This window comes from Malaclemys terrapin, chromosome 5, assembly GCF_027887155.1.
Source record: "Malaclemys terrapin pileata isolate rMalTer1 chromosome 5, rMalTer1.hap1, whole genome shotgun sequence".
NCBI lineage: Eukaryota > Metazoa > Chordata > Testudines > Emydidae > Malaclemys > Malaclemys terrapin.
Window position 1 is genome coordinate 49,991,753 of NC_071509.1, and position 13,286 is coordinate 50,005,038.

The window sequence follows — 13,286 nt, forward strand, 5'->3', positions numbered from 1 at the left end:
GGCTCTCTCACCTGTTCAGTGCTTCACTACTGCAGTAATGGATCCATGCCACCACTTCATTTGACAACATTAAGTAGCCTCCACATTGTCATTTTAACAGATAATTTCTGACTATTGAGTATGATATAGAGGGAGACTGGATCTGCAGCTGGGACTCTACTGCAAAGTCTCACTTCTTTCCTTTGGAGAGAGACTAATGGTCTTGATAAATGCAATCTTGCCCCACTTATATTCATTCAGTATGCTACTGCAAAGATAATTTTCCTAACCCATTTCTTTAACCGTGTCACCTCTTTGTCTTTGCATCTCTCTACTGGCTCAACCTTTTTTATTGCAAAAAAACTTTACTCTGATCAACCGATGATACCAGCCTCCATCAGGCACTTGTTAAATTTTCAAACAAGAACTTCCATGCTTTCCCCTCTGAGGCACTTCACACTTGGGAGGATGTCCTCATCAGTGTTCCCTCTAATTTTTCCCACGCATGTGCGGAATGAATTTTATGTGCACCAATATGGAAGGGATGTATGACACATCACCTCCATATTGGTGCACATAACAAAACTCATGTGGTGGGGCTGAGGGGTTCAGAGTGTGGGAGGGGGGCTCAGGGCTGGGGCAGAGGGTTGGGGTGCAGGAGGATGAGGGCTCCAACTGGGGGTGTGGGCTCTGGGATGGGGCCAGGGATGAGGAGTTTGGGGTGCAGGCTGGCCGGGACTCCAGTGGGGAGAGAGGGACTCCCCCCTGCTCTCTCTCCCCGCCGCAACAGGTCCGTTCTGGGGCCAGCAGGGAGAGGCGCCTCTCCCTGCCATGGCAGGTTCGTGCTGGGGGGGGAGGCACCTCTCCCCATGGCAGCCCTGAACACCTGCCCAGGCTTAATAGGCAGCTGCGTGGCCACGCAGCTCAGAGGGAACTTAGGTCCCCATAACTATCTGCAAAGCTACCTCATATCATAGAATATCAGGGTTGGAAAGGACTTCAAGAGGTCATCTAGTCCAACCCCCTGCTCAAAGCAGGACCAATTCCCAACTAAATCATCCCAGCCAGGGCTTTGTCAAGCCGGGCCTTAAAAACCTCCAAGGAAGGAGACTCCACCACCTCTCTAGGTAACGCATTCCAGTGCTTCACCACCCTCCTAGTGAAATAGTGTTTCCTAATATCCAACCTAGACCTCCCCCACTGCAACTTGAGACCATTGCTCCTTGTTCTGTCATCTGCCACCACTGAGAACAGCCGAGCTCCATCCTCTTTGGAACCCGCCTTCAGGTAGTTGAAGGCTGCTATCAAATCCCCCCTCATTCTTCTCTTCTGGAGACTAAACAATCCCAGTTCCCTCAGCCTCTCCTCATAACTCATGTGCTCCAGACCCCTAATCATTTTTGTTGCCCTCCGCTGGACTCTTTCCAATTTTCCCACATCCTTCTTGTAGTGTAGGGCCCAAAACTGGACACAGTAGTCCAGATGAGGCCTCACCAATGTCGAATAAAGGGGAACGATCACGTTCCTCGATCTGCTGGCAATGCCCCTACTTACACAGCCCAAAATGCTGTTAGCCTTCTTGGCAACAAGAGCACACTGTTGATTCATATCCAGCTTCTCGTCCACTGTGACCCTTAGGTCTTTTTCTGCAGAACTGCTACCTAGCCATTCGGTCCCTAGTCTGTAGCATTGCATGGGATTCTTCCGTCCTAAGTGCAGGACTCTGCACTTGTCCTTATTGAACCTCATCAGGTTTTTTTTGGCCCAATCCTCTAATTTGTCTAGGTCCCTCTGTATCCGATCCCTACTCTCTAGTGTATCTACCACGCCTCCTAGTTTAGTGTCATCTGCAAACTTGCTGAGAGTGCAGTCCACACCATCCTTCATATCATTAATAAAGATATTAAACAAAACCGGCCCCAGGACCGACCCTTGGGGCACTCCGCTTGAAACCGGCTGCCAACTAGACATGGAGCCATTGATCACTACCCGTTGAGCCCGACGATCTAGCCAGCTTTCTATCCACCTTACAGTCCATTCATCCAGCCCATACTTCTTTAACTTGGCGGCAAGAATACTGTGGGAGACCGTATCAAAAGCTTTGCTATAGTCAAGGAATAACACATCCACTGCTTTCCCCTCATCCACAGAGCCAGTTATCTCATCATAGAAGGCAATTAGGTTAGTCAGGCATGACTTCCCCTTCGTGAATCCATGCTGACTGTTCCTGATCACTTTCCTCTCCTCTAAATGTTTCATAATTGATTCCTTGAGGACCTGCTCCATGATTTTTCCAGGGACTGAGGTGAGGCTGACTGGCGTGTAGTTCCCTGGATCCTCCTCCTTCCCTTTTTTAAAGATGGGCACTACATTAGCCTTTTTCCAGTCATCTGGGACCTCCCCCGATTGCCATGAGTTTTCAAAAATAATGGCTAATGACTCTGCAATCTCATCCGCCAACTCCTTTAGCACCCTCGGATGCAGCGCATCCGGCCCCATGGACTTGTGCACGTCCAGTTTTTCTAAATAGTCCTGAACCACTTCTTTCTCCACAGAGGGCTGGTCACCTTCTCCCCATATTGTGCTGCCCAGTGCAGCAGTCTGGGAGCTGACCTTGTTTGTGAAGACAGAGGCAAAAAAAGCATTGAGTACATTAGCTTTTTCCGCATCCTTGGTCACTAGGTTGCTTCCCTCATTCAGTAAGGGGCCCACACTTTCCTTGACTTTCTTCTTGTTGCTAACATACCTGAAGAAACCCTTCTTGTTACTCTTAACATCTCTTGCTAGCTGCAACTCCAAGTGTGATTTGGCCTTCCTGATTTCACTCCTGCATGCCTGAGCAATGTTTTTATACTCCTCCCTGGTCATTTGTCCAATCTTCCACTTCTTGTAAGCTTCTTTTTTGCGTTTAAGATCAGCAAGGATTTCACTGTTTAGCCAAGCTGGTCGCCTGCCATATTTACTATTCTTTCTACACATCGGGATGGTTTGTTCCTGCAACCGCAATAAGGATTCTTTAAAATACAGCCAGCTCTCCTGGACCCCTTTGCCCTTCATGTTATTCTCCCAGGGGATCCTGCCCAGCTGTTCCCTGAGGGAGTCAAAGTCTGCTTTTCTGAAGTCCAGGGTCCGTATTCTGCTGCTCTCCTTTCTTCCTTGTGTCAGGATCCTGAACTCGACCATCTCATGGTCACTGCCTCCCAGGTTCCCATCCACTTTTGCTTCCCCTACTAATTCTTTCCTGTTTGTGAGCAGCAGGTCAAGAAAAGCTCTGCTCCTAGTTGGTTCCTCCAGCACTTGCACCAGGAAATTGTCCCCTACACTTTCCTAAAACTTCCTGGATTGTCTGTGCACCGCTGTATTGCTCTCCCAACAGATATCAGGGTGATTAAAGTCTCCCATGAGCCCCAGGGCCTGTGATCTAGCAACTTCTGCTAGTTGCCAGAAGAAAGCCTTGTCCACCTCATCCCCCTGGTCTGGTGGTCTATAGCAGACTCCAACCACGACATCACCCTTGTTGCTCACACTTCTAAACTTTATCCAGAGACTCTCAGGTTTTTCTGCAGTTTCATACCGGAGCTCTGAGCAGTCATACTCCTCTCTTACATACAACTCAACTCCCCCACCTTTTCTGCCCTGCCTGTCCTTCCTGAACAGTTTATATCCATCCATGATAGTACTCCAGTCATGTGAGTTATCCCACCAAGTCTCTGTTATTCCAATCGCATCATAGTTCCCTGACTGTGCCAGGACTTCCAGTTCTCCCTGCTTGTTTCCCAGGCTTCTTGCATTTGTGTATAGGCACTTAAGATAACTCATCGATCGTCCCCCTTTCTCAGTATGAGACAGGAGTCCTCCCCTCTTGCGCTCTCCTGCTTGTGCTTCCTCCCAGGATCCCATTTCCCCATTTACCTCAGGGCTTTGGTCTCCTTCTCCCGGTGAACCTAGTTTAAAGCCCTCCTCACTAGGTTAGCCAGCCTGCTGGTGAAGATGCTCTTCCCTCTCTTCGTTAGATGGAGCCCGTCTCTGCCTAGCACTCCTCCTTCTTGGAACACCATCCCATGGTCGAAGAATCCAAAGCCGTCACTCCGACACCACCTGCGTAGCCATTCGTTGACTTCCACGATTCGACGGTCTCTACCCAGGCCTTTTCCTTGCACAGAGAGGATGGACGAGAACACCACTTGTGCCTCAAACTCCTTTATCCTTCTTCCCAGAGCCACGTAGTCTGCAGTGATCCGCTCAAGGTCATTCTTGGCAGTATCATTGGTGCCCACGTGGAGAAGCAGGAAGGGGTAGCGATCCGAGGGCTTGATGAGTCTCGGCAGTCTCTCCGTCACATCGTGTATCCTAGCTCCTGGCAAGCAGCAGACCTCTTGGTTTTCCCGGTCGGGGCGGCAGATAGATGACTCAGTCCACCTGAGGAGGGAGTCCCCGACCACCACCACCACCCTCCTCCTCCTCTTGGGAGTGGTGGTCGTGGAACCCCCATCCCTAGGACAGTGCATCTTTTGCCTTCCACTCCACCTTCATAACTCTCATCTGACATGATGCATACAAAAAGCTTGGTAATGGTTAGGGTGCTGATACACTGAGCCCACTGCCCATCCTGTCAACCAATACTGTGTCACTGTTCATATGTACTCCCTCAACTGTCTGTATCCACCTGTTATCCCTTAACTTATATTTAAATTGTAATCTCTTTGGGACAGGGACCATCTTTCTGTTGTTTGTACAGCACCTAGTACAATGGAATCCTAGTCCATGACTAGGGCTCCCAAGCACTTCAATAATATAAATGAATACAAATAAAATCACAACTTGTTAAGAGTCCAACAGAGGGTAGTAGCCATAAGATCAGATACTATAGAATTAGAGATGCAAAAACTTCTTAGGCCATTCATTTCATTCCCATGCCAAGTGCAAGTTTGTTCCCTACAATGTATTTATAAGTGCTTTAAAACTAGACTTAGCAGAAGTCTTCTTTGCTTTCCTTGAGAGACTATGCCATGACCCAACTCAGCTCAGTGTAAATAAAGAGGAGCTTACTAATAAAGAGAAGATGGGTGAGGTAATGTGTTTTATTGGACTACTTTCTATTGATGGAAGGGACAACCTTTTGAGATTCACAGAGCTTTTATTCAGATCTGGAGAAAGTAACCAGACTGTCACAGCTAAATACAAGGTAAAACAGAGTGTTAAGCATAAGGGGTTAAATATTTATTTATAAACTTTTCCATGGCCCTCATCAACATAGCAGCTCAGTATTTCACAAACAGCAAATGTATATCCACAATACTCCTGTGAGATACTGATAATCTCCATTTTACACACAGGAAATGGTGGCAGAAACTAGGGGCTAGATTATGGGGCCCTTGCCCACACTGGGGAGCACAGCACTTATTCACATGAGCAGCCCCACCAAAGTCAAAACCAGACTTCACATAAGATATTGCAGCCATCGTTTGGGAACAATCACTACTAGGGTGCACACTGTGATCCTTGCACAGAAAAGTGGGAAATCAACAGCGCACCTCAGGGGAGCGGGGGCTCACCAGCGTGGGCAAGGCAGGGACACCCTGGCACAGCTGGGAATTAATTCAGGCCTCCAGACCCGCAGTCCTGTGCTGTCGGGCACCTGTGGCTTGCGTGGCTGGGGCTTCAGGCCTGCTAACGAACCCCTTCTGCGTTGGCCCCAACCTGCCAATGCTGCTGCCCTATAAGCCGGGGCCGCCAGCGGCTCAGGGTGCCTGTGGAGCCTGCCGGAGAGCCCTCCGCCTGCCCTGGCTGGGCCGCCCCGGGGGATACTCACCACTGGCTCCCAGGGAGCTGCTGCCGGCGAGCGAGATACAGGCAGTGCCCCCTCCGCTCCCCCGGCCGGGCCCGAGCCCGGGCCGGACGGCGCCGCCGCCAGCTCCCCCGCGGGCACAGAGCCCGTTCCCGGCCTGGCCGCCGGCCCGGGCTCGGCCCCTGCCCCGGCCGGCCTGGCGCCACGCCGCCTCCATCCCTCCGGCCAAGCGAGAGAGGCGCCGAGCAGCCCCCTTCTCCGCCCGGCTCCCGGACTCGCCCGCCCGCCAGCCACCGGCTCAGCCACCCGGGCAGCGTCAGCAGCGGCAGACTAGCCCCGCCCCTTCTACCCGAGGCTCCGCCCCTTCCGCCCGCCCCGGCTGAACCGCCCCCCAGCTCCCGGGCTGCCGGCGGGCCCGAGCGCGCTCCGTCCACTTCTTTAATGCTGCCCCCATAGGGGCTACACGGGAGGCGTTTCAGACAGGGAGGAAGGCAAGAGAAATGATCACAGCTCTGGGGCCTGGTTATGTTTACTCATCTTTTATTGCGTTGCACGTAGCAAGGTCAACTGTAAATTAACAGTGTTGCGGTGTTTTTGTTCGTGTTATTTAATAAATAATTGAGTCCAAACTGCAATTTGCAAAATAATGTTCCAATTATATTGATATTTATTATCGTTCCTTTTTTATTGCTCATTTACCTGCTAGTTTGCAAAATTCAGTCATTCATAATAGGTCTCTGAATTAGTGCAAATTAGCGGGCACTATTACATTGTTTTAATTACACTTTATAAACTAAACTTCATAAGACTTCTCGTAATTAGGATCAAGGAATGTTAGAACTCGGTGTGCATAGTGTATAATATTCATTTGTTTTTGTTGTTCTGAACTTACTTTAGGTTATGACTAACAAAGGCCATAGCTACACGTGCAGATGTAGAGCGCTGTTAGTTAAACCTGCCTTCGTAGAGCGCAGTAGAGAAAGCGCTGCAGTCTGTCCACACTGACTGCTTCAAGCGCACTGGCATGGCCACATTTGCAGCACTTGCAGCGGCATTGGGAGTGGTGCATTATGGGCAGCTATCCCAGCATGCAAGTGACTGCAATGTGCTTTTCAAATGGGGGGTGGAGTGTGACAGGGAGTGTGTTGTGTGTATGTGGGGGGAGAGAGAGTGGGTTTTTGGGGTGCTGAGAGTATGTCAGCATGCTGTCTTGTAAGTTCAGACCCCCTTCTCCCTCCCACCCCCCGCCGCCTCTCACTCACTCAAAGCAAACAGTAAATGTTTGCTTTTTCTCGGAGCTGATATGCAGCCGGCTTCTCTGAAATGGAGCTCTGAAAGGGCATTTCTGCATTCCTGCAGCCGATTTCACAACAGTGACAAGAGTGGCCACTTGACTTAAGGGGATTATGGGATGTTTCTAGAGGCTGATCACAGCGCAGTAACGCAACATCTCGTTCACACTGGTGCCGCAGCGCTCCAGCGAGGGCACTGCAAACGTTATTCCACTCGCCGGGTGGACTACCAGCAGCGCTGTAGCTGCAGAGTCAGAGCACTCTACATGCCTTGCCAGTGTGGATGGGGAGTGAGCTAGGGCGCCTGGGGCTGCTTTATTGCGCTATAACTCGCAAGTGTAGCCAAGGCCAAAGGATCATCTTGTAAAGAGGCCTGATTGGATTCTTGTTTTTAGTTTTCTACAAGCAGCAAAATACATGTATAACCTCTTGGCAAGTAAATAGTAGATGTCTTTGGTTGGTAAGCGTGCTTGTATCTTCAGTGCTAATGTGTATTTACTTTTCTGATGCTGACTTTTTCTTGAAAGAAATTCCCTCATAAAGATATTACAGTAGAACCTCAGAGTTACGAACACCAGAGTTATAAACTGACTGGTCAATCGCACACCTCATCTGGAACCAGAAGTACGCAATCAGGTAGCAGCAAAGACAACAGAAATAAAGCAAAGATAGTACAGTACTGTGTTAAATGTAAACTACTAAAAAAACAGGGAAAGTTTAAAAAAAGGATTTGACAAGGTAAGGAAACTGTTTCTGTGCTTGTTTCATTTAAATTAAGATGGTTAAAAGCAGCATTTTTCTTCTGCATAGTAGAGTTTCAAAGCTGTATAAACGTTGGAATGAACAACCATAATGTTTTGTTCAGAGTTACAAACAACCTCCATTCCCGAGGTGTTCGTAACTCTGAGTTCTGCTGTACATATATATGTTGTTAATTCTTGTTGAGGCAATAAATGCACCCTTATCTATAAAGAGAGTAAGTTGGGGGAAAGGCATTGCTGTTTGGAGGTTTTTTTAAGTCTGTTTGGAAGGATTGTTAAAATAGGAATGACCCAAATTTAAGTATGAAAATTTGTTATGATTTTTTAATCGTCTTCAGACAGAATTATATGAATGTGAACGAAGAACCTTTAAGTTTGTGCCCACAGCCTCTACACAGGGGAGTTACAGCACAGCACTCTGGTGCTCACTGCTATTCACACCCTCAGAGCTTGAACTGCGGGGCTGTGTAGACATGCCCCAAGTCTCCATGTAGATAAGCCCTATAAGTAAAAGAATGAAAACTACTTACTGGAATAATTCAGGACATATGTGAAGAGGACAGAAAAAAAAAATCTTAAGTGTCAGGCCAGTAAGTCAGGGTGTTCTGAGTTATGGCTGGAAAAGAAGGGCCATACTGAACTGTTACGTTTAAACAGAGTAGATTACAATCTAGATAGAAACCCTGTACACAGTGCAGTCTTTGTCAGTTATAGTAAAGGAACTGGAAGAATTTTTAACCCAGGACAGAAAATCTTAAATAAAATTTGAAATAAAATGTAATTGTCTACAATGTCACTTAAGTATATACAATTTTTCATTATTTTAGATGTTTTACCTCTTTAATTCCACATGGCTTTGGTTTGAACATGTTATTTAATAAATAATTAGTCTATTGTGAGATTAAAATATCAACCACTATCCATACTCAGCAACTTCACTATAAGAATGTCTCAGAAGATTTTTACTTCACAAAACAGGAATTGAAGAATATGTTTGTAATCGATGGGATTTACTTCAATGACAAGTTCTTAAAAGTTGTTGCAATACTGTAGATATTTATTTCATACACCATAGATTTAATCTATTAAATACACAAGACTTCCTAACCATATTTGAATACATTTATGACTGACAGTTGCTTCACTCTTAATGGTAAATTCTGGAGATGAGAATTCTGAAACAAAACACTCCAGTTTTGCCAGGTTCTTTGAAATCCAAACCCACATTTGAATATAGTGGGGTCTGTGTCTAGAATGGACCAAACTAGAACCCAAATTGCTAAGTCCTGATCCTGCAAATACTGAAGCTAGTTCACAACTTGACTTATCTACAAAGTCCAATTGACTTCAGCAGAACTACTCACGGAAGTAGTGTTATGCATACACTTAAAATTTTGCAGAATTGAGGGATTTAGGATGTTCAGAAAATACAGCATGATTTACAAGAGCAACAGTGTCTTTAACATGAAACTTAAAACATTTTTTAAAATGTTGACAGATAAACAATGTGGAAGAATTTTAATATGATTGGGGTGTATACATAACCCCTACATTTTTATTTCAAAGTACTTACTTTGTCAGAAGAAAACTTTAAACATAGTTTTATTTTAGCAAATACATGCTTGTTAAAGTTAAAAAATTCAATATTTTACATTAGAAAACTTGTGTCTGTCTGAAATACACCAGCATATGATTTGGTGTTTCTATTAGAAATGCAGCATTTTGTTTTGGATTCAGTGATCTTTGGTTCAAGATTTCTATTGTCAAAAAATTTTGTTCACGTAACAACAGTGGCATCTAGTGGTCATTACTGATGTCACAGCCTGATGGGCCAATTAAAACAATCTAAAAATTGTGGTTATGACAATAGATCAGGGCTGGCCCACAACATTTTGGCACCTGAGGCAGGGAGCTCAAATGACGTCCCCATGTCCCCCTCAACACTGTCTCTAGTGCCCTGCCTTGCTGGTGTAGGTCTTCTTCAGGTATAGTGAGGAGTTTTGGAATATCATACAACATCCCAAATATACTGCTGTGTTCCTTGAGCTGCATGAAACGTTCTTCAACTGACTGTATTGCACAATCTAGCACCTGGTTAAAGAATTCAACGTTGAATTGTTGTTTGGGGTCTCTTACAGGATTATCCCGTGCCTCGTAATCAAAATGTCGTCTTCTTCGGTGGCTCTTGTATTCTTGAATGGGTGGGAAAATAGCTTCACTGTGAAGTTCCTCTGCCAACTTCTGTGCACTCTTCAGAACGTTTTGAAATCTCTCATCTGACCAGTAAGACCGTAGGTATGACTTTGCTTTGTCCAGTTGTTCCATTGCTCTAGATATATCAAGGTCAACACCTGGGAGTCTTTTGCTTACAACATTTATTTCAAACAGTATGTCATGCCACAACACTAAACCACACAGAAATGTGAAGTTATGTATGTTTCTGGTGATTCCATTTCCCTCTGCCACTGTTCTCCCATGTACAGTTCCTGTCATAGCATTATCCTCCATAATGGCAACTTGGCATCATCTATCTTCCCGATTTGGTGTTTGATAGGCTTTATCGCCTCCACTCGACTTTCCCATCATGTGGCACTCAGTGGTTTCAGTGTCAGAGAGGATGTTCCTAGATGTTGCTTCAAAAATTGTCATCGATGAGTTGATGCAGAGAAAAATACATAGATGCTTTGAATTACATTAAAAAATTCAGCAGCCTCACTAGAAGCTGATGCTGTATCACTGACCACCAAGTTCAATGAATGAGAACTGCATGGCACAAAAAAAGCTCAAGGGTTTAACTCTTGGATCCGGATCTGCACTCCTCTGTTCTTTCCTCTCATGTTGGCACCATTATTGTAGCCCTGACCTCTCATGTCAGCTTTCGCAATTCCTGTATCTTCCAGCTTTTTAAGAAGCAAATTTGTCATACCAGCTCCTGTAGTATCATCAATGTCAATAAATTCTAGAAAATGCTCTCTGACAGTCACCACTGCAGGGACATTTTCACTAGGTTCTGTTGTTATTACAAAATGCACCATTAAAGTCATTTGTTCCGTATGGCTGATGTCAGGCGTGCAGTCCAGAATAACAGAGTAATATCTTGCCGACTTCAGATCTGTCACAATCTTCTGTTTGACTTTTGTTGCCAATAACTGTATAATCTCATTATGAATTGTTTTTCCAAGGTAGTGGTGTGTGTGCATTTCTTGGGTTGTGACTCTTCTTAGATGCTCCTGGAGTACAACATCAAACTCAGCCATCAGCTCCACAATTTTAAGGAAGTTTCCATTGTTTGGTACATACAGCTGATCTGTAGTGCCACACAGTGCTAGGTTTTGGGTAGCAAGCATTCTCACAATGGCAATGAGTCTTTTCAGAACATTTTGCCAGTAAAGAGACTCTGGTGCAATCGTCTCTTGATGCTGATCATCTGTGGTGGCCTTTAACCTTAGTCTCATCTCAAGCTCTTTCCACCATGGAATGCTCTCTGGTGATTTGCTGCCTTCTCATGGCACGCCAAATTTCTAGCCAGATTTTTCCAGTCCTTTGTTCCTGTAGAACCCAATGTGGCTGAAACATTAGACTGGAAGAGTTTGCAACAAAAACAGTATGCAGCATTCTGGGTTTTTGAGTACATAAGCCATGGCATCTCCACTTTGTCACCATTGGGGATTTCACGACAGTAACGTGTTGGATGAAAACTTCTATTTTCATTGTCTTTGGGAAACATGAAGTTTTTCACTTGCTGTGGCCCATGCAGTACACAGAAGTCTCTCAGACTACTGCTCAAGTGAGTCCATAGTCCTGGATCATCTAGACTTAAGGAACTAAACTCAGCAGCAGCTGTTTCTTGCGCCTCCACCACACTCTTCTCTGATCTACACTTTTCTTCAAGAAGGTACATGGTTACATCCATTTGAGATGGAGATATGGATGCTGCAGTAGTTGCCAGGTCACCTGCACTCTGACTAACTGGAAGGTCAGGCATCTCCTCACCACTCACATCCTCACTGGGGCCGGAAGGTTCACTGTAAACATTTGTTTCTGTGTATCTCAGGAGAGCTCCTTCCTGCTTAGATAGAAAAGCTTCCTTTGTTTTCTTTCTTTTTCTGAATGCTGTCCCAGAGGGGCGTTTTCTTCTTTCACTCATGACTGCTGTTCTGTGCCAGCTGTAGTGGCTCTCAACACTCAATTGAAGGGGACAAATAAGCAGGGTGGTAGCTGGGCCTGAGAGAGGGAAGATATCAGCATCTTAAGGGCCTAACTGGCTCCTACTACTTCACGTGACTGCCTGTTCTCCTCAAGAGGGTTCAGGGAAGCAGCAGGAAACAGGAAGCTCCCTGAGAAGCTGGTGTTAATCAGTCCAGGCTCCTGGGGGTGCTAGAGGGGTACATAAGAGGCTCCTCCTCCTCTCTCTCCCTGTAGCTCCTGCTGCTTTCTGTTATTCCCTCTAACCTTTTCTCCTGCCTGCCTGTTATGTGTCTTGTGCCCTCCTTCCTCCAGCACAGCGCTCCACCATCTCTGTGCATCTAGAGCAGAGAGAATACATATGCACCAGCAGCAGACACAATTTTCTACACTCTGGGTCCTAGTGGCGCCTCCGGTCCCCGAGTCTGGCACCTGAGGCGGCCGCCTCAGTTTGCCTCATGGTAAGGCCAGCCCTCCAATAGATATCTACTTTTCTTTACTAAAACACATCAACACCATAACAGTGATATCTGGCAGCTGCTTTATGTTACTACCACTGAACCACAAATTGCCCTACTGTAGGTAACATCTCATACCCTTCTTCAAATTGTGAGTTTTGTTAATTAGACTCTTAGAGTAAGCCATTCAAGGCAGGGATAATCTGTTTCTGAAATGCTTGTACAGTGCCTAGCAAAATAGGACTTTGTCCTGTAAGTGCTGCAGCAATATAAATAATAAACTACATAATATTATTTTACTATAGGGTTTTTTTAAGGTTGCCAAGCCAAGCACTAAGAAGTTAGGAAATGCCAAAATTAAGATTGGTGAGGTAATATCTTTTATTGGACCAACTTCTGTTGGTGGAAGAGACAAACTTTCAGGCTTCACAGAGCTTCTTTTCAGGTCTGCAAAAGATAACCAGAGTGTCACAGCTAAATACATGGTGGGACAGCATGTTAATTAACACCTCTGCATTCATAGGACCAAACAAGGGTTAGTGGGTGACAATTATTGTAATGAGCTGTAAAATTATGGTGTCTTTGTTTAGACTATGATTTTTAGTGTCCAGCAAAGTTATGAATTTAAGTTCCCAGACATGTCTTTTAAAGGAGTTGTGCAGGTTTCCTTTGAGGACGAGGACTAATAGGTCAGAGATGAAGTGATTGCTTTGTGAAAAGTGTTTGCTCATGGCTGATATGTTATTTTTGTCTTTTATCATTTTTTCTATGAGTTAATTTGAGAGTGTAGTAATTGTCTGATTTCACCCACAGTTGTTTTTGG

At 45.6% G+C, this 13,286-nt stretch overlaps 1 protein-coding gene across 2 annotated transcripts in view; it reads right to left on the minus strand.

The window, feature by feature from the left end:
• NFXL1 (nuclear transcription factor, X-box binding like 1) overlaps positions 1–6,062 on the minus strand; it is a 103,210-nt gene extending 97,148 nt beyond the window's left edge. For both annotated transcript variants that reach the window (XM_054029077.1, XM_054029076.1), the window contains exon 1: positions 5,792–6,062. In XM_054029077.1, the coding sequence (XP_053885052.1) occupies positions 5,792–5,984 (193 nt within the window). In that variant the 5' untranslated portion in view covers positions 5,985–6,062. The remainder of the gene's footprint in view (positions 1–5,791) is intronic.
• Positions 6,063–13,286: the final 7,224 nt, after the last annotated feature.